The 20812-nt window shown below is 54.7% G+C and overlaps 2 protein-coding genes across 6 annotated transcripts in view; one reads left to right on the top strand and one right to left on the bottom strand.

Moving 5' to 3' along the window:
* The window catches only part of TMEM104 (transmembrane protein 104), a 54041-nt gene extending 39660 nt beyond the window's left edge, over nucleotides 1-14381 (bottom strand). Inside the window, exons 1-4 of one of the 2 annotated variants that reach the window (XM_040244498.1) lie at nucleotides 14283-14381; nucleotides 13357-13473; nucleotides 3095-3216; nucleotides 393-474 (exon numbers count right to left, since the gene is read on the bottom strand). In XM_040244498.1, coding sequence (XP_040100432.1) covers nucleotides 393-474; nucleotides 3095-3216; nucleotides 13357-13401 — 249 coding nt within the window. In that variant the 5' untranslated portion in view covers nucleotides 13402-13473; nucleotides 14283-14381. The remainder of the gene's footprint in view (nucleotides 1-392; nucleotides 475-3094; nucleotides 3217-13356; nucleotides 13474-14282) is intronic. The other variant, XM_040244499.1, reaches the window with a different exon arrangement.
* A 220-nt stretch (nucleotides 14382-14601) lies between these two features.
* NAT9 (N-acetyltransferase 9 (putative)) lies at nucleotides 14602-20634 on the top strand. 4 transcript variants are annotated; one of them, XM_040244495.1, is made up of 7 exons: nucleotides 14602-14669; nucleotides 15270-15355; nucleotides 16499-16608; nucleotides 17162-17305; nucleotides 17880-17939; nucleotides 18090-18184; nucleotides 18302-20634. In XM_040244495.1, the coding sequence occupies exons 1-7, from the start codon at nucleotides 14610-14612 to the stop codon at nucleotides 18434-18436; spliced, it is 690 nt and encodes a 229-aa protein (XP_040100429.1). In that variant the 5' UTR covers nucleotides 14602-14609; the 3' UTR covers nucleotides 18437-20634. The 4 variants fall into 4 exon arrangements, with proteins under 4 accessions (XP_040100429.1, XP_040100428.1, XP_040100431.1 ...); XM_040244494.1 differs by having other exon boundaries at nucleotides 14607-14669; nucleotides 15264-15355; XM_040244497.1 differs by lacking the exon at nucleotides 15270-15355 and having other exon boundaries at nucleotides 14649-14669.
* The last annotated feature ends 178 nt before the right edge of the window (nucleotides 20635-20812 follow it).

The following is a 20812-nucleotide window of genomic DNA, read 5'->3' as shown; positions in this document are numbered from 1 at the left end:
AGGGGATGATCGAGAGCACTGGGGAGGAGGGAGCAAGGAGCGGATGGCGGAGAGCACCAGGGAGGAGGGAGCAACAACAGAGGCTGTGCATATTCTGGAAGCTGACATGGCTGCGAACTTCAGCTCCTCGCTAAGGTCCAGAGAAGTCCAGGTTCTGGAGAAGGATATGGCAACCCCCACCAGAATTCTTGCCTAGAGAATTCCTTGGACAGAATTCCTCTGGTGGGCTACAGTCCATGGGGTCGCAGAGTCGGACACAACTGAGTAAGTAACTGTCTTTAACATTTCCGGGTTCCAGAGCTGCCCACGGTCAGGAGGGGGGTGCAGGGAGAGGCCTGGCCCGCTCTCTGCACTCGGCGGCCCTGCGACGGAGCCCAGGGTGGCCCACACACCTGGCGGGTTTCCATCCTCTTCCAGCGGAGCTGAGCGTTGGCTGCCCCCATGGCCTCCACCACAAAGGTAGTAGTCACGAAGCTGCAGGGAAAGGCCACGGGTTAATCGCCAAAGGCAGGGAGGAGGTTGGAGGAGGCACAAGATAAAAGGAAAAGCCATTGAAAACCGGACCCGACCAACCAGCCAGCCCAAAGCATTCTCTCTGCTGAGGAAGGAACCCCAAGTCCCAGGATGGGTCTGACCCTGTACGAAAGTGTGTGTGTCTCCACGGTGCCTCATGGGCTCGCCCTGATGTCTGTTTATATTTAGAACATATTCTCAGTGCACAGGAGACCAGGGTGTGAATCAAGCTGATGGGAAGGAGAGAGTGTGACCTTGGGGGAGAGATGACTCGGGGGCAAGGTGGTACAGCACCCCAGGAAGGGCCTGTTGCGGGCAGAGGTGGGAGAGATGGGGGGCAGAGAGACAGCAGATGAGGCTCTATACTGGGAGGAGGAAGCGGGTCCCCAAGGGGGCCGCCCGGGGCTTCAGGGAAGGGCAGTGGGCAGCTCTCACTTCTCCTCGCTGGGCAAGCGGTCAACCCCCACTTATACACGCTGATGAACGGAGCATGGGTGTGGATAACTGAAAAGGGTGCTTGGCTCTGGAATCACCCTCCCCTTTTTACTTCTTGGGGGGGTAGGGGGTACTTTTACTTTTCTAATAATCTGGCTAATATTAAAATAATTGTTATTTTAATATTAGCTATTAAAGTAAATGAAGAAAGAATGCAATAAATCAACACATTTAATTAATAAGTTAAAACATATTAACAGATGAAAATACGTTAACATTTTAATAGCCTAATAACCTGGCCCGAATCAAAACGGAGATTGGGAGGTGGCATCAGACCTTTGTGAGAAGTGAGACTAGAGCGAAGAGAATCTACTTTTTTTAAGGAAACCGGAGAGACTGGGGTGACAGCAAGAATGGTCTCTGTGAGCAGACGTTACAGGGCAGGGCCGGGTTCCTGTTGCGAAAACCTGAGTGACCCCACCCCTGCTGAAACGGAGTGGGTGGAACATTCAGGAACATTCACCTCCCTCTTTCCTGAAGCTGCTGGGCAGGCGGGCTTGCTGCAGGCCCCCCTGGCTCACCTCGGGTGCTGGCACCTGCCGCAGGCTGGCAGTCAGGCGGTGGGGGGGGTTGCCCAGGAGTTAACCCACAGCCAAGGGGGGCGGGGCAGCCAGCCCTGAAACTCCAGCCACCGCAGCTCCTCCTAGAAAGGTTTCTCATTATCTTGCCTAAGTGACCATTTTAAGGGCTTTCCACTGCCTCTTCTTTTGGGAAGTAAAACTAAAATCCATCTTAATTAAGGCATAAAGAGGCTCTCGTGGCTGCACGAAGCCAGCTCATGGATCATGCTGGAATATAATGGGTTGGGGGGGCATGGCAGCCCCTGCGTGGTGGCCCCTGCCTGGGTGCCCCCAATAACCACTCCCCTTTCAGGCGGCTGCCTGCGCTGAAGGTCCTTTGAAGGGGACAGCAGAGTCACAGGAGGACAAGGACATCTAGGGCTCCTGGCCACAGAGCTTGCAGGACGTAATGAGCCCACAGTACCTTGAGGCTACATACAACCTCCCCAGAGGAAAACACGGAAGAAAGGGAAAAACAGGGACGTTTCCCACCCCGTGCAGCCCCGTGCAGTCTTAGTTGACTTCAGCTACTAAATTCTGTGGGGCTTCCCGGGTGGCTCAATGGTCAAGAATTCGCCTGCCAGTGCAGGAGACGTGGAGTCAATCCCTGGGTCAGGAAGAGGCCCTGGAGGAAATGGCAAGCTCCTCCAGTCTTCTTGCCTGGAAAATTCCATGGACAGGGAAGCCTGGCGGGCAGGTTGCAAAAGAGCAGCTAAACAAGTGACTTCTTGTTTAGTGACTACACAAGAACAACAAAATCCCTCTCTAGCCTGGGGCCCCTGCCTGTGAGTTCCCCGAGGAGTGGCCTGTAGATGCACCAGCTGCCACATCCCAGGTGAGCCACGCACACCTGCTCACGGAGTGGGCGCCCGAGGGCTGGGCCTCCTGTTCGCTGCTGGGCACGAAGCCATGTGAGAGTAACACCTGAATATGGCTGCACCTGCCTGCTTATTGCTGCTCGGTGAAACTATCTTAAACAAACTCTAAATTCCGAGCTGATTGCCTGGATCACCTGAAACGTTAGTTGGCACCTCTTCTGTGGCTGGGTGGGAACTTCTCAGGGAATGAATGCCGATAGTCACAGTCAGAAATTATGGGCATAGCAGGAGGAAAGCCAGCCGGGGAAGAAACACGTGAGCCCCACATGAGACATCCTGGAGCCTAACTGGAGGTCTTCGCTTGTTTTTTTTTTTTTTCTGCTAATGTCTTGCTGTGCCTTGGGGTATGTGGGATCTTAATTCCCTGACCAGGGATGGAACCTGTGCCCTGTACAGTGGGATCTCAGAGTCTTAACCACACTGGACCGCAAGGGAAGTCCCTGGAGGTCTTAACTTTCCAGTGATGGGGGGTGGGCAACTACTCCATCAGCGTGAACCCCCGCCGCCCCAAGACCTTTGGGCCTCCTCTCCTTGCTCTGCGAACCTGTTACTAGATGTCTCTGTCAGATGGATGGAGAGAGCTTGGGCTCCCCAGGGAGGTGCCCCCAGTTTCACCCCCAGGACCCCCACTCCAGGATGGCCTCTTACCTCATGAAGCCCAGGAATACCAGCAGCACCAGGCTGACCAGCCACCCGGCTGTGGCAAAGGCCTTGGGCATGGTGAGTGCACCGGTGCCCACGATGAGGTTGAACATATATACCAGTCCGACCTGGAACCGAGAGAGGCAACATCTGAGCCCAGAAATTGACAAGCCTCACCACCCCCAACAGCTCCCAAGGGTGACCCTGGGCTATGACAAAACCCATGGAAATCAGGAGGCCCAGGAGGGCACGTAAGAAGGGAGGGTTCCTCTCGGGTTCTAAGGAGGCGGGATCTGCAGCTGGACGCTGGGCGACCAAAGCCCGTGGTCCACCCGTCTTTTCAAAATGTCTCTGGGGCTCGGTTTTACCCTCCTCTTTCGTGTCGTCACCCCCGTCACTTTGTCAGTGCATCTTATTCGGAGCTGCATCTTAGATGGCAGCTCTCTGCTCAACCCAGCTTGCAGGTTTCCTGAGGACGGGCCAACACGTCTGGGGTGACCTGGCACACAGACCAACCCACACTGCTGATCCTCCAAAAAAAAACCCTACTTTTCCAAGACCACTGAGGAGGCGACCCAGTCCTCCTCCCCACCCATCCTTGCAACTGCCCTTTGGGATGTCAACATTCGTGCTGGTTCCCTTTTCCCGCCCTTGTTTTTTAAATTTGAGAGGGAATTCCCCAGCGGTCCAGTGGTTAGGACTTGGTGCTTCCTCTGCTGGGACTCAGGTTCAATCCCTGGTTGGGGAACTAAGATCCTCCTGCAAGCCTTGTGGCAGGGCCAAAATTAAAAAAGAAAAAAAACTGAGCTATAATAATTCATGTGCCATAAAGTTCAGCCGTTTAAAGCACACAGGTTTTTAGTATATTCACAAGTTCCGCAGTCAGCACCACCATCTAATTCCATTTCATTACCCCCCCAAAGAAACCCCCTACTCACTGGGAGCCACTCCCAACTTCCTGTCACCCCTGGCAACCCACCTCCCAGTGGAACTGCTGAGTCACTGACTTCAGGTTTGAAGCTTAACTTGAGTTCACACCTACTCTCCAGCTCAGCTAATTCCAATGATTCCCTTTTCAAGATCTCCACCATGAAATTCTTTTCTTTGACCCGAAGCCTCAGCTCCCATACCCCGTCCATCCTCACCCATCTGCCTTTGTGCTCCCTGTGTTGCCCAGTTCCAGCCCTCCCTCCCCAGGCCTTCCGCTCGGCCGCGGCCTCACTGACAGTCAGCTGGTTCCTGAAAGCTGGCACTGCCCCGCCAGCTCCCCGCATCTTCCCTGTGCTAACCTTTCTGACCCCGGGCCTCAGAGATGAATCAGCATCCGCTTCCTCAGTTCCCTAATATGAAGCTGCTAAAAGCTCCTGGAATTAAAAAAAAGATCCTCACGCTGAGGGGACTTCCCTGGTGGTCCAGTCGCTGCTGCTGCTGCTGCTAAGTCACTTCAGTTGTGTCCGACTCTGTGTGACCCCATAGACAGCAGCCCACCAGGCTCCCCTGTCCCTGGGATTCTCCAGGCAAGAACACTGGAGTGGGTTGCCACGTCCTTCTCCAATGCATGAAAGAGAAAATTGAAAATAAAGTCACTCAGTCGTGTCCAACCCTCAGCGACCCCATAGACTGCAGCCTTCCAGGCTCCTTCATCCATGGGATTTTCCAGGCAGGAGTACTGGAGTGGGGTCCAGTCGCTAAGACTCCTCATTCCCAAGGCAGGGGCCCAGAGTCCATTCCTGGTCAGGGAACTAGCTCCCACCTGCTGCAACTAAGGTTCAAAGGCTGCAACTCAAGATTCTGAACGCCATAACTAATAGCCGGTGCGGCCAAATAAACAAATAAATAATAAATAGCTTTTAAAAAAATTTTAAAAAGCAATTCTAACGCTGAGTCCTCTGACGGATGAGGGTCCCTTCCACTGTGGTCGGCGGCATCAGATTTTCTTTCCTCCTCGCGGTGGACTTGCGAGCACTTCCCACGAAAAGGCTCCAAACCTCAGTCTCCAAAACCCAGACCCGGGGCTCCCGTCTCTCTCAAGTGAAGGCTGTACCTCTAGCAATGCTACAGAGCTAACGGAGACCATCCCATGCACACTCCTCAAGCCTCACTCCTCCCTTTCTCTTCTCTCTGCACCGAGCAGCTTGCAGGATCTCAGTTCCCCAAGCACGGAGCGACCCCTGGGCCTACGGCAGTGAAGCTGCAACCCCAGGGAATTCCCAAGCATCGCCCCTTCTGAACTCAAAACTTGGTGCCTCCTCCCTCCCCTCCTCAACCACCACAGTGAGAAGCCCGAGCAATGCAGCTAGAGTAGCCCCCGCTCCCCGAAACTGGAGAAGAGCCCACGCAGCAACGAAGACCCAGCGCAGCCAAAAGATGAGATAAAAGCAGCAGCAGCAGCTATATCCTCTGCCTTCATGTCCCACAGTTTGTGGTTTCCATCCCTAGAACTCTCTTGAAACTGCATTCTTAAAAAATCACCAATGACCAAACAAAAAACAAACCAAAAAGAAAAATATAATCACCAACGACCTCCTAACCCAACGGCTGTTAGTCTCTAACCTCTCTTACAGTTCTGACACTGGCAGTTTCTCTCTCTGTGTATCTCGTCCTCAGCAGCATCACTCGAGCCTACGGCTTTAATTATCCGGGGGGACAGAAGAGGACAGTGCTTCTCTTAGTGCGACCCTTTCTGCCTGCGAGTCCCCTCCACCTAGACACCCCAGAATGGCCCCAGAACCGCCTTTCCCTCCATATCTCAGTGCTGGCGATTTTATTCCTACGAGCCTTCACAAAAGCACTTGCAAAATTCTTTGGAACCGTCCTTCTGCCCTCAATCATCAGGCGAAGTGTACAGAACCGATGGAAAAACTGGACTCCAAGAACACGAATGACTTCCATGGGGCTGGATGAACTGGCGAGTAGGATGCTCAAGTGTGTGATTTCCTGACTAAAATAGGATTGACTGGGGAAGGCAGGAGCGGGCGGCCGACTTAGGAGGTCGGGCTGAACATACACACATAACTATCCGTAAAAGAATCAACAAGCACCGACCACGCAGCAGAGTCTGTAGTGGGTACTGCTCTTTATAACTCAAATGAATCACTTCTGGCCTGAACTACAACAGCAGGTTCCCAACTGATCTCCCTACACCCCACTGAACCGTGTGCTGCACTCTAAATCAGAAACACTAAATCAGGACCCATTCTCAGAGGAGCCTCAGTTGGATTTAAAAGGAAGAAGAGAAGTAGGGAGTGTCAGTCACCATCCTGGGGCCTGTGACAGGGAGGCTGGAGGGGCCAGGTGGTGGTTAGGAAGGGAGACAGGCCTCGGGGCAGGGGTTGATTGGCCGTCGGAGTGCTGGACAAACGGGAGGGCGTCCTCTAGAGAGGACACAGCTCTGCCCAGGGCACCAAGCTCCTGCGCCTCCCACCCAGCCCCTCAACTCCCACCCACCATGGGATGGGGGGAGGCGGTGCCCACTCCAATGCCGCGCCCATTACAAAGCCCTTCCCAGTCTCCCAAGTCTTTCTTGCTCCCAGTCTCAAAGCCCTGGATTGAGAGCACTTCTGAAGCCCTAGTTTGGGTTTTTGGTGTTGATGTGTTTATCTTCCCCCTATTGTTACCAAGTCTGAGGCTCGCTCTGTCTCACTGCGTCTCTCTGCACTTCTCGGGGTGACTGGCAGACAGCCTCGAGATGGAAACCCTCGGTGGCCCCGGCTCAGGTCCCTCTGCCGTGAATCTGACGGTCTTTGTCCCAGTCTCACTTTGATCCCGGAGGCAGATCCCAGTCCCATGGTAAACGTCCCAGTCTCATCTCGATCCCTGGATGGATCCCAGAAAGATCAAGAGTTGAGCTGTCTTCCTCTGGCTCTCGACTGGATCATACCACCAGCATGAGGTGCTTCCCCTGCCGAGAGTCCTGGCCCAGGGAGACTTTGTGAGAATAAATGTGAGGGTGTCAGCTAGCCTTCTGAATTGTCTTTACAAAGATGTGAGCGTCCTCAGGCTCACTTTGACTTTAGTGTGTCAGCCACTCAGGCACGTCCAACTTTTTGCAACCCCATGGACTGCAGTCTGCCAGGCTCCTCTGTCCATGGGATTTACCAGGCAAGAATACTGGAGCAGCTTGTCATTTCATTCTCCAAGGGATCTTCCAGATCCAGGGATTGAACTTGCATCTCTGGCATCTCCTACACTGGCAGGTGGATTCTGTACCACTTCTAATTCCCTGATCAGGGATCGAACCTGTGCCCCCTGCAGTGGAAGCATGGAGTCTTAACCACTGGACCGCCAAGGATGTCCCCTGAATATTGCTTTTATAAGTGGTAACGCTTATGAAGAGCAGAACCTCATTTCTTTATGGAAAATGGCTCTAGTGATGGTTCTCATGATAGAAGTTAAGAGAAGGCAAAGAGACCTAAGAGAGTGATGGTTTTCAGCCAGAAGTTTTATAGGAATGTGAATTCCCTGGTAGGCCAGTGATTCAGTTCAATTCAGTTCAGTGGCTCAGTCGTGTCTGACTGTTTGCAACCCCCATGAATTGCAGCACGCCAGGCCTCCCTGTCCATCACCAACTCCTGGAGTCCACCCAAACCCATGTCCATTGAGTCATGATGCCAACCAGCCATCTCATCCTCTGTCGCCCCCTTCTCCTGCCCTCAATCTTTCCCAGCATCAGGGTCACTTCAAATGAGTCAGCTCTTCGCATGAGGTGGCCAAAGTACTGGAGTTTCAGCTTTAGCGTCATTCCTTCCAATGAACACCCAGGACTGAATCTCCTTTAGGATAGACTGGTTGGATCTCCTTGCAGCCCAAGGGACTCTCAAGAGTCTTCTCCAACACCACAGTTCAAAAGCATCAATTCTTCGGCACTCAGCTTTCTTCACAGTCCAACTCTCACAACCATACATGACCACTGGAAAAACCACAGCCTTGACTAGACGGACCTTTGTTGGCAAAGTAATGTCTCTCTCTGCTTTTGAATATGCTATCTAGGTTGGTCATAACTTTCCTTCCAAGGAGTAAGCGTCTTTTAATTTCATGGCTGCAATCACCATCCGCAGTGATTTTGGAGCCCCAAAAAAATAAAGTCAGCCACTGTTTCCACTGTTTCCCCATCTATTAGCCATGAAGTGATGGGACCGGATGCCATGATCTTAGTTTTCTGAATGTTGAGCTTTAAGCCAACTTTGTCACTCTCTACTTTCACTTTCATCAGAGGGTCTTTAGCTCCTCTTCACTTTCTGCCATAAGGGTGGTGTCATCTGCATATCTGAGGTTATTGATATTTCTCCCAGCAATCTTGATTCTAGCTTGTGCTTCTTCCAGTCCAGCGTTTCTCATGATGTACTCTGCATATAAATTAAACAAGCAGGGTGACAATATACAGCCTTGACGTACTCCTTTTCCTATTTGGAACCAGTCTGTTGTTCCATGTCCAGTTCTAACTGTTGCTTCCTGACCTGCATACAGGTTTCTCAAGAGGGAGGTTAGGTGGTCTGGTATTCCCATCTCTTTCAGAATTTTCCACAGTTTCTTTTGATCCACACATCAAAGGCTTTGGCATAGTCAATAAAGCAGAAATAGATGTTTTTCTGGAACTCTCTTGCTTTTTCCATGATCCAGCGGATGTTGGCAATTTGATCTCTGGTTCCTCTGCCTTTTCTAAAACCAGCTTGAACATCTCAAAGTTCACGGTTCACATATTCCTGAAGCCTGGCTTGGAGAATTTTGAGCATTACTTTACTAGCGTGTGAGATGAGTGCAATTGTGTGGTAGTTTGAGCATTCTTTGGCATTGCCTTTCTTTGGGATTGGAATGAAAACTGACCTTTTCCAGTCCTGTGGCCACTGCTGAGTTTTCCAAATTTGCTGGCGTATTGAGTGCAGCACTTTCACAGCATCATCTTCCAGGATTTGAAATAGCTCAAATGGAATTCCATCACCTTCACTAGCTTTGTTTGTAGTGGTGCTTCCTAAAGCCCACTTGACTTCACATTCCAGGATGTCTGGCTCTAGGTGAGTGATCACACCATTGTGATTATCTGGGTCGTGAAGATCTTTTTTGTACAGTTCTTCTGTGTATTCTTGCCACTTCTTCTTAATATCTTCTGCTTCTGTTAGGTCCCTACCATTTCTGTCCTTTATTGAGCCCATCTTTGCATGAAATGTTTCCTTGTTATCTCTAATTTTCTTGAAAGTGAAAGTGAAGTCGCTCAGTCCTGTCCGACTCTTTGCTACCCCGTGGACTGTAACCTACCAGGCTCCTCCGTCCATGGGATTCTCCAGGCAAGAATACTGGAGTGGGTTGCCATTTCCTTTTCCAGGGGATCTTCCTGACCCAGGGATTGAACCCCAGTCTCCCACCTTGCAGGCAAACACTTTAACCTCTGAGCCACTATCTTTCCCATTCTATTGTTTTCCTCTATTTCTTTGCATTGATCTCTGAGGAAGGCTTTCTTATCTCTCCTTGCTATTCTTTGGAACTCTGCATTCAAATGGGTATATCTTTCCTTTTCTCCTTTGCTTTTCACTTCCCTTCTTTTCACAGCTATCTGTAAGGCCTCCTCAGACAGCCATTTTGCTTTTTTGCATTTCTTTTCCTTGGGGATGGTCTTGATTCCTGTCTCCTGTACAATGTCATGAACGTCCATTCATAGTTCATCAGGCACTCTGTCTATCAGATCTAGTCCCTTATATCTATTTCTCACTTCCACTGTATAATCATAAGGGACTTGATTTAGGTCATACCTAGGACACCACGTTTCCAAGGCAGGGGGCACAGGTTCAATCCCTGGCTGGAAAACTAAGATCCAGCAAGCCATGACACAGCCCTCCCTTCCCCACTCCCCCAAAAAACTTTCATGGGGAAATTACGTACAAAAAGCATTTGTGAATTTAAGGATGGCTGAGGGTGTTGGGATGTAAAAGTCAAGTGTCTACTGTCAAGCAGGGTTTCTCAGACAGAGCATTGCTGATACTTGGCGCCAGATTATTCCTTGTTGTGGGGGCTTGTTCTGTGCGTTGTCGGGTATTTAGCAGCATCCTTGGCCTTTAGCCACTAGACTCCAGTAGCCCCCACCTCGCCCCTGTGTTGTGACAGTGATGGGGTCTCTGGACACTGCTAGATGTCCCCTGGTAGGCAAGACAGCCGCTAGCTGAGAACCACTGCTGATAAACGCATAGTGAAATAAACATACTCCCAAAAGAAGCTTCAAATAGATCTCAGTGAAAAAGACCCTTTAAGACCTTGACAAAGAAGTTAATTAGTGATCAACTGTTGGCAGTTAGGAGCAGAAATGGGTAATCCCATTTGTCTTGGGTTGTTGCTATTTTTCAGTTTGAGGCTAGTATTCTGGGCCTGGGGGTAGCGGGTGGGGGGAACCATATAGGAAAATGTATGGTGTCTCCACCTTCCTGGCTAGAGTTAAACCCTCTTTACTGTCTGTCAAGGGGATTAGAAAGAACCGATCTCAAGGAGCAGAACAAACAGGCAGGGAGCAAACCTGAGCTGAGCCCCAGGTTGGGTGGAAGGCAGTTGCGAGGCAGGAGAAAGCCAGTGTGTATGGGGGGTCCCCTGTTCTGCTGGTTGGTAACTGTTCTGTGGGGACAGCCTCCAGGGAGGCAAGACAGAAAGCAGAGGAGTAGGGTCTCAGTAGAGCGGCCCTGCAGACCGAGCTTCCTCCTGTTCTTGAGTCTTCCCTGTGGCTGACCCAGGGACCCGCTGCCCCCCTCCACTCTCTAGGGGTTTGGCACAGCGTTCCTGTGGCCCCACCAAGGGTGCGCATGAGGTCGGCGTTACCGGCATCTTTCAACAGCTTCCCCAATGACAGTTGTTACAGGAAACAGAAGGCGGTGGAGATGGGGAAGCAACAACTTGGGTTTCAGGCCACAAAACAAGCCCTCTTTCCTTCGAAAGCACTGTCACCCATCTTCAGCAAGACAGGCTGGCGGGGGGCGGCCTCAGCAGCTGCCTCTCTGTGGGCGGGGACCCCCTTCTTCCTCTATTTCGACCACAGGATCCCTTCAGTCCCGTGCCATTTGTGGTCCCCATACATGGGGACACAGACAAGCCTGTTCTGAGGTCACCTATGAGGGCGAGGTGCACAGGCCTGAACCATGCTCCTTTGATCCCCACTATCCTCAAGAGGGCTCGTCATCTGAGCCCCCTGCGAGGCTCATCACACGTCGTCGGTTTTGCAGAAGAACGCAGGCGAAGGCAAACACCCCTGACACCCATGAGTGGCAGGATCTCACAACAGGGCACAGAAAGGTAGGGAGCGGCTTGGGGCTGGGGACGCACCGCTCAGTGTCAGGCTCTCCCAAGGCAGCCAGTGCGGTTCCGCCTGTGCTCTGCTGAGCAGGGGAATTCAGCTGCAGAGGAAAGCAGTGCCTGCAGTCAAGTCTGTTCCGCAGTCCCTCTGGGCTCAGTGCGGGGAGATGGGGGGTGGATCTGTAACCCTCCTGGTCTCCCAGGGGATCAAGAACCATTCTCGCAGGACGGCAGAGTTACGGAAACCTCAGGCAGGAGGCGTGTCCTCCGCTCAAACCCTGACCGCTAACTCCTGCTTACTGTCACCTCACCCTCAGTTACCATCCACCTTCCCCTGCCTCTCTCTTCACCAGCACGACTGGAGAACATGAGCCGCCGTTTATGGCCAATACCCAGAGGAGGCCCTTGAACGCAGACCTTGAACAAAACCCAACACATAGGAGATGGAGGGAAAGAGTTTTAAAAAGCGGAATTTGCGGAAGTCTTTAGGTCTCACTGCCCCATTTCCTGTGGGCACATGCTGACGTGTGAAATGATTACTGAACGGCTGGAGGCCCAAGGAAACTGGGCACATCAAAGGCTCTCCTTCCCAAGGCTCAGCTACAGAAATAACTCATTTCCTCACCTCTAAGCTTACAGATGTCGGAAGATGACACAGGAGCCCTGGTGACGTTTATATACAGTGTGGACATGTCATTGCTGATACCCAGAGGAGGCTGTGGCTGTTACATAATTCCACAGATGAAAGGAGCATAATCCGATCCGTTTCAAGGTTCAAGAAAGACTAACCTGATCAGTTATGAGGGGAAGGGGCTTCCCTGGTGGCTGAGGGGTAAAGGATCTGCCTGCAGATGTAGGAGACGAGGGTTTGATCCCTGATCTGGGAAGATCCCACATACCTTGGAGCAGCTAAGCCAGTGACCCACAGCTACTGAGTCTGTGCTCTAGATCCTGGGAGCCGCAACTACTGAAACCCACACGTCCTAGAGCCTGCACTCCACTGCAACAAGAGAAGTCACTGCAACGAGAGGTCCAAGCACTGCAATTAGAGAGCAGCCCCTCGCTGGTCACAACGAGAGAAACGCCCACGCAGCAACGAAGATCCAACACAGCCAAAAAAAAAAAAAAAATTACGAGGTGAAGAAGGGGCCCTTGGAGTCACACACGAATGGCACAGGACCTTGGTAGGAGGGTTTTGGTCAGCTCTTCTCAGAGGTGGTTCCTTACCCATCAATCACAACTTAGCAGAGACAGAGGAGCATGGATCCCCAGGGAAGTGCAAAGCAGGGCAGCTGTACTTTCAGGAAAGAGGACTTTGCTACTTAAGGCAGTGCTGCCTTTTCCTGGGATACTTAGCAGCACTGGAATACTTGGTAACAACATGAATCAATCATTTGATTATTCCAATCCTCCAGTCCTTCAACTATTCACCCAGGCAAGAGGACTCCGTGATGGAACCATGACCAATCTTTTATAACACAAAGAAGAAAAACTGAGTGTATGTGTAAGGGTAACGCAGACCCACAACAGTGAGAAATCCATCATTGTAACTGTTCTAATTACAGGCTCCAGCAAACCACAACTGGAGGTCTCCGCATACTTTCTCTGCCTCTTACGCCATCCAAGACTATAAAAGTTGTGCAACACAAAGTTCAGGTAAGAAGTGAAGTGGTTTCAAACTGCTGAGTGGAGCAAAACCCGTAGTCAACAGCCCCCATCCATATGAACTGACCTCACAGTTTGCAAGAGACAGCAGCCCTGAGATAAAAATAAGGGGCAAGCAAGTCCATTTTGTGTTCCTGACTGCTCTCTGAGCAACACGTAAAGAGTTAACAAATCTGACTCTCATCCTCTGTTCACCATGGCTTGCTGCTGACTTGGGTTCCCAGACCCCAGCCGTGAAAGCCGCTGGGCTCACAAGCACAGTCCAGAGGAAGCAGTGTGCTTCTCTAGAAGCCAAGGGCACCGATGTGGGCAAATTAGGCCCCCAAAGTGAAACTCACGTAGGGAGAATAGAGCTCCCCGGTCTCTGTGATTTCGCCTGCCATTTCCCAAAGTGAGGAAGGGTCCCTCGGGGGTCAACGTTTCTTCCTCGATAAGGCGGCAGCTGCTGCGGCTCCCTGGAAAAAGAACAGACTTCAGCTTTCCCATGGACCTAGACAGCGGCTGGGGATGTCTGCAGGGCTACCCCCTCCCCATCCTTTAATCAGATGCTTAAAGCCTCAGGGGCTTCCTGGGTGGCTCAGACAGTAAAGAATCTGCCTGCAATGCAAGAGACATGGGTTCAATCCCTGGGCTGGGAAGATCCCCTAGAGAAGGGAATGGCAACCCACTCCAGGATTGTTGCCTGGAAAATCCTATGGACAGAGGAGCCTGGCAGGGTACAGTCTGTGGAGTCGTAAAGAATTGGACACAACTGAGCGACTGACACTTTATGGCCTCAACATCTGGCACCAAACAGCGGGGACAGAAGTATCTCCCTGTATGACGACACCTGGGTGGTCTCTTTCTACCTTTCCCTGGCTGTGCAGGGCATGTATTCATTGCCGCTCAGACTGCAAGTGATTTAAGGGTCCTCGGATGCCACTAAGTCTCACCCAGCACAAGTGTCTCCTTAACACACTCTTGTTATCCCCATTCATTGCCAGCAACAGCCAGCTCACGATCGCAACAGGGCAGCCAAATAACTGTCTCCTCCGTCTGGGGCAAGGGGCTGGGGGCTTTCCGAGGTCAACCCCCTCCCCCCGCCAACGCAACTCCTTGTTCCAGAGCCCCGTCCAGGGCCTCCGCTCCACGTCCCCCAACCTGCCCTGGGGCTCTCGCTCCTCTCCGATCCTCTTCCCCACTTTCCTCCTCTCTCCTGAAGGAGCCTCGAGTTGGGCACGCACGACCCAACCCCCCCTCCCCCCGCAGGCTCTCGCCCCGACACCTGCAGCGAAGCTGGCTCCGGGCCGCCGCGGCCGCTGCCTGCGATCCCCGGGGCTGCGACCGGCGCCAGCTGTCCCGCACCAGCACCTGCAGCGCGCATGCGTCCGCGCCGGGAGCCCACCTTTTCCGCGCGCGCCGCGGGCGGGGCGCACGGCGCGGATTGGGCGCCTCGCGGGGGCGGGGCTGCGCGCGCTCCTCCGCGGCCGCCGTCTGCGGGGCGGAAGTGGTCGGGGCGCACGGCGCGGATTGGGCTCCTGACGGGGGCGGGGCTGCGCGCGCGCCTCGGCGGCCGCCTTCTACAAGACGAAAGTGGGCGGGGCGCGCGCCTATGCGCGTGAGCGAGGGCGGCCGTCGGCCCGGGGAAGGAAGCGGGGGCCGAGTGCGAAAGGTGGGCGCGTGTCCGGGCCACGGAGCGGCTGTGGATTTGGCCGTCCCCGGGACCCCAATCGCCGTGGGGTTCGAGAAGCGTAGCCTGTGACCCCTCACAAAGGGCAGGCGATCGAGGCCTTCAGCCCGCCTCCCTCGACAGTGGCCCAGGATGGGGCCCGGATGGCTCGCGAGAGCCCCGGGGTGTAGGGGGCGGTTCGCTGGGAAAAGGGGGTGGAAAGAGGTTTAAGACGCGGCGGAAAATTAACCGTATGGGGCGGCGTCTTAGGACTGGGGCAAGTGATGGGAGTTTCGGTGATAAATCTTCGGGCTTGGGTGTGAGGCCTTCTGGGTGATGGGGTGGAAGGGATAGCCCATGCTTGAAGGCTCCTTGAGATGCGAGTCCGGGATTGTTTACTTATCTTTCACCAGGCCGGTTCCCCTCCTTGCAAGGGGTTTAAAGGCCGTGTTCTCTGAAGGGTTTGTGAAGGAAGAAGAATGGCGGCTCTCTCTTCTGACAACTTAGCCCCTGGAGGCGTTTAGCGAATTGAGAGCCCAGGCTCCCACCCTAAGTGGGAGGAAACTCAGGTGCTGAAATCTTTGCCCTCCCTGCTAACTGCAGACTGCTACCATGAGGCTGAATCAGAACATCTTGCTGCTGGGGAAGAAGGTGGTGCTGGTCCCCTACACCTCAGAGCATGTGCCCAGGTAACTACTCCCCTGACATGGGCTGCAAGCCAGCTCTCCGGTGCAGCGAGGAGGGTCAGCCTGTCTTAGCCCAGATCTCTGAGGCTCTTTTTCTCTGAGGAGGAGAAACATTGGTGTGAGAAGTCATTGCAAATAGGAAAAAGTGAAAACTGAAGCAGAGGGCAGTGACCTCCCTGGTGGAAGTCACCGGTCCCCCTATTTCCCCCTTTCACCCCGACCCTCAGCTTCCTTTTTGACCTTTCAGCAAGGAAATTCCTTTCTGTAAACCACATGTGGGTAAGGAAGAAAAGGTATTGTCTTCTGTCCTGGTTGTAAAAGAGTGCCACACCCCTGGTGCCAGTAAATAGGCTCAGTTCTTGGAGACTGAATGCTGCTGCTGCTGCTGCTAAGTCGCTTCAGTTGTGTCCGACTCTGTGCGACCCCATAGACGGCAGCCCACCAGGCTCCGCTGTCCCTGGGATTCTCCAGGCAAGGACACTGGAGGGGGTTGCCATTTCCTTCTCCAGTGCATGAAAGTGAAAAGTGAAAGTGAAGGTGCTCAGTCATGTCTGACTGTTCGTGACCCCATGGACCGCAGCCTACCAGGCTCCTCCGTCCATGGGATTTTACAGGCAAGAGTACTGGAGTGGGGTGCCATTGAAACTGAGCCGACGGGTTGTTAGATCTGTTGTTTGGGACGGCCAGGACTGAGTCTCAGGGTGGGGCTCTTGCGGTGGCAGTTGGCACATGTCTGGTAGAGGGGCTGGTGGTGCTTTAGGCGTGTATTCCCTGCCTGTAGTTTTCCTTTGCGGGGTATTTCTGGCACTCCGCCTTTGTGGAAATACGTCCAGCCTTCTTTGCTGAGTTTGGCTTGCCATTACATCTCCTCAGGAATTTGAGGAATGTTTAGTTTCCGACTGCTCCCCCGCACTGACCCCTGAGACAGGAGAGGAGGCCGGACAGATAGGACTGGCTGCTGCTGTCTCTGGCTACTGGGCCCGCGGCCTTCTGCCATAGGAGCCATTATAACCCTTTCTTGGGTCTTCTCTGGCCCTCTGTTAGCCCTAGGGGTTTGCCTCTCAAGCATCCGTTTCTTCATCTCATAAAACGTCAAGACTTAGGCTTCTGAATGGGTCCTGCTTGCTGAAGGCTCCGCCCCTGTAGGTACCACGAGTGGATGAAATCAGAGGAGCTGCGGCGTCTGACGGCCTCGGAGCCACTGACCCTGGAGCAGGAGTACGCGATGCAGCGCAGCTGGCGGGAAGACACGGACAGTGAGCATCGAAGGAGGCCTGCCCCGGGCTGATTGTGGGAGGGCTGATTCCAGAGGCTGTCCTGGGTTCCCTCCCTTTCCCATTCCCCGCTGGCCCCCCAGAAAGGTTGCCAAAAAGAGCACTTTGTGGAAAGCTGGGAAGGTGCCTGAAACCCTGAGACTGGGACGCCCCCTGAAGCCAGACCCCGAGGGTGGGGGCTGGTGCTTCTGCTGTCTTCCCCACTCACTGCACCGGGTCTGGAGGGATTTAGAGAAAGGAGAGCTTGTGGGGCTCTGGCTGTAAATCAGGCCGCACCCCTTCGTGCCCCTTGCTGCAAGCCCAGTGAGGCCTTTGTGTTGCATCCCCCTCTGAGAATGCAGTCGCTGTTTGCTGTTTGCAGAAGGCCGCTGTTTCCTCCAGGAGGCCGCTTTCGGGCTTTGTAATCAGCGGGAGGAAGCGCCAGCTCCCCTTTTCTGCCAGACTCAGAGACAGGGCTAGTTCTCCGGCTCAGGTAGGAAGACTGGCCTATTCCCTCCTGTGGGGAGAAGGTGACGACCCCGTCCCCCCTCCTCAGAGTGTACCTTCATTGTGCTGGATGCAGAGAAGTGGCAGGCCCAGTCAGGCACCAGCGAAGAGAGCTGCATGGCGGGAGATGTGAACCTGTTCCTCACGGATCTCGGGGACCCCTCCTTGGGGGAGATCGAGGTCATGATTGCAGGTTCGTTCCACCTGACCCTGCCCTCCTTTGCCTCTGGCCCTCAGATCCGCTGAACCTAAAGCCGCCGAAAGAGCTCGGTGCAAGGCCCTGGCCTTGGTGAGCCCAGCACCTGGCCGGGCAGACCACCACTTGGCACCCTGTTAGCCACGTGGCTCACCCTCGGTGGTTCGTTTTATTCCCATCTAATCCGTGGGTGTGAACTTAACCTTTGGTTTTAGGATCTGCAGGCTGCAGTCTGCCCCATCTTTGAGGTGGACTGGGGACCCCCCAAAATCAGTGCTCTTCCCTGGAGCATCTTCCTATGCTGTGTGAGGAGCCCCCTGTTTCTGTGTCCATTGTGGTTCTCAGCCTCTTTCTAAAGGGCTGTGCGCACGTGCTCGTGGGACAGCACACTGAGCTGAAGGGGTCAGTTTTGGGGTCAGGTTGCTGAGTGTTGCTCATCTGTGAGACCTTGGGAGAGTTAACTTCTCTGAGCCTCTGTCTCTTCATCTGCAGAATGGTACCCGTATTTGCAAGCTTCCTAGGGTTGTGAGCCGGGCATGCAGTGTCAGTGACTCTCTGTCTTTCCTCCTAGAGCCCAGCTGCAGGGGCCAGGGCCTGGGCACAGAGGCCGTCCTTATGATGATGCTTTATGGTGAGGAGGGCTGGGCAGGCGGTCCGAGGGGAAGGAGAGGGGTGGGGGTGAACCTTCAGGCCCAGGGGTGGGGGCAGGTGGGGTGGAGGGTGCTGGGAGGAGGGGGCCGGGATTCATAGTGCAGCTTACCCTCTCTGATCCCTTCCGAAGGAGTGACCAGGCTAGGTCTGACCAAGTTTGAGGCTAAGATTGGGCAAGGAAATGAACCGAGCATCCGGATGTTCCGAAAGCTTCACTTTGAGCAGGTGAGGCTGGTGCTGGTGAGAGGGTGAGGCCTGGGTCTGGGCAGGGGGCCCGGTGGTACTCGGACCTGGGTCTGTAATTTAGCCGGCCCGGCCCTGCTCTGTCCCTGGTGCACGTAGGTGGCTGTGAGCAGTGTCTTCCAGGAGGTGACGCTCAAACTGATGATGAGTGAGCCAGAGCGACAGTGGCTTCTAGAGCAGACCAGCTACGTGCAAGAGAAGCCCTACAGAGAGGGGGCGTCAGAGCCCTGCTGACAGTTGCTATGTAGACAGGCCTCACCGTGCGGATGGGCATGGAAGCCCGGAGCCCTGCTGACAGCTGCCGCGTGGACAGGCCTCACCGTGCGGATGGGCGTGGAAGCCCGGAGCCCTGCTGACAGCTGCCGCGTGGACAGGCCTCACCGTGCGGATGGGCATGGAAGCCCGGAGCCCTGCCGCAGGTGAATGGATGGAGCCTGGGGCGCGGGATGCGCTGGCCCTGCTCCAGGCTGGGAATCTCCTTGTGGGGCCCTTCCGACTCTGGGTTGGACTTGGCCTTGGCCTGCCTCTGGCTGGCTGCTGTGGCTGGGCTACTCCAGGGTCAGCCCATTCTGCCAAACCTGGACTCAGACTGGAGTGGATGGCCCGAGTCCACAGGAGGAGGAGGCAGATAGAGGCGGCCCTGGGGACCAGAGGGGCCTACGACCCGGCAGGGCCTCCCTTTTCCCCGGAGGGGCCGCCCAGGTTCCAGCCGGAAGCGCACTGCATCCAGCTGGCCCTGGGCTGACGGTGCGGGGGTTTGGTGCTCAGTCATCCTCCAGAAGCAGGAGGGTGTGACCCCGGGAGGTTTGGAAAGGGAGGGACAGTGGTGGGTGTCCTGGTCTTTGGAGCCAGTTTTGAGGGCGGGGTAAGTTAGTTCTGGACGCAGCTCCGTGTGGCTGGAGCACCCCCGCCAGCTACAGGAGGAAGCGGAGGCCCCCCAGGCCGTGGTCTCCTGAAGGCACTTTGCTCTCCTGGCCTCATCCCGTGGCCCCAGGGGCAGCTCCAGCTGCCGAGGCCACAAGGGGGCACCCGCAGCACAGACCTCAGATGGCCGGGCTGCGTGGCAGCCAGCGCTTATCTGGCAGCCGGGCAGCTCAGAGCCAGCCGGACAGCCTTTGAAGTGTGTCTCTCATCACGCCCTGTCGTAACCCGGTGGCATGCTTTCAAAACAATTGGAGAAGAGGCCTTTGAGGGCACCTAGGGTATTGTCGTGGAGAAGGAAATGGCAACCCACTCCAGTAATCTTGCCTGGGAAATCCTATGGACAGAGGAGCCTGGTGGGCAGAATCAGACACGACTGAGGGAGGGGCAGGCGCTCACCAGAGGCCCCAGAGCTTTTGATGGCAGAGCCAGCGCTGTGGCTGACGACTCCCACCTCCCAGGCCTCTCTCAGCAGATAGAAGCGCGGAAAACTAGAGCCTAGCATACGCCTGAGGGCTTTCCTGCCAAAGCAGGGGACGCAGGTTCCACCCCTGGTCTGGGAAGACCGCACGTGGCAGAGCAGCTGAGCCCATGCTTCACAGCCACTGGGCCAGGGCTCTTGAGCCTGGGAGCCGAAGTACTGAGGTCTGTGGGCAGCAGAGCCCGTGCTCCCCAACGAGAGGAGCCACCGCGGTGAGAAGCCCACGCCGCCCTGAAGAGCAGCCCCTGCTTGCCACAGCTAGAGAAAAGCCCCCACCGCATGAAGACCCTGCACAACCATAAATAAAATCATTTAAAAAACATGTCTGAACCTAACACACAAATTGCTTGCTGAGGTTCCAGGCGCCTCAGTGACAGTTGCCTCTGAGCCACCTGTTCCTTCCACCTGTGCCAGCTTAATCAGTCAGAAGTCCTTAGGGCATCCCCACCCAGCAGGTGAGGTAGGGAGGGCCCCTCCCCAGCATGGTGGGGCCGGCGCACCTGCGGGGACCTCCATCAGAGGTCAGAGCGTGCAAGGGTGAGGGGTCAGGCCAGGCCCAGGCTAACTGCTGCAGTTGGTGCCGTGATTAAGGGTTTTGGAAGGTTTCTCTTTACCAGTGGTGGAATTCTTAACAGCTCTAGCGATGATCAGATAGCGACCTTCCTTGCTTGTTCTCAGTTCCAGGAGCCTGGCTTGAGTGGCCTCTGGGTGGGGTGGAGGACAGCCCATGAACTGGGCCCTGCAGGCCATGCTGGCAGCTGTCCAGGATGCCCTTGGGTCAGCAGCAGAGAGACCCAGACCTCCCGTGGAGGAGCAGGGCCTTTCAGCCTTGGAAGGTCCCCTCCACCCCAGCTGCCACAAGCGTGTCCCAGGGCCCAGCGGGCCAGGTCTGTCCTCCCCATCCCATCAGGTCCACGGCCAGGTAAGATGAGAGTATCTGGGGGGTGAGGGACACCAGCTTGGGCCATGCCTGGTAATCTTCACCTCTCTGGCTGTGGGCAGAAAGATTAAAGCCGAGCCTTCCGTCTCCCAAGTCTGGCTCCATTGTGGATTCACCCTTTGAACGCTCCTGGGATCCAAGGTGGCTCTTAGGGCCCTCCCTCTGCACATGTGGGCTCTAAGCTCCCCGTTTCCCTGCTGGTCATCCCTGTAGGGCAGCCCTAGCAAGCCAAGCACACGGGGGCCCCGGCGGGTCCTCCCACAGGACC

Source organism: Oryx dammah, unplaced genomic scaffold (assembly GCF_014754425.2).
Source record: "Oryx dammah isolate SB20612 unplaced genomic scaffold, SCBI_Odam_1.1 HiC_scaffold_8, whole genome shotgun sequence".
NCBI lineage: Eukaryota > Metazoa > Chordata > Mammalia > Artiodactyla > Bovidae > Oryx > Oryx dammah.
The sequence above is the reverse complement of the archived record's forward strand: the minus strand, read 5'-3'. Positions and strand labels throughout refer to the sequence as shown.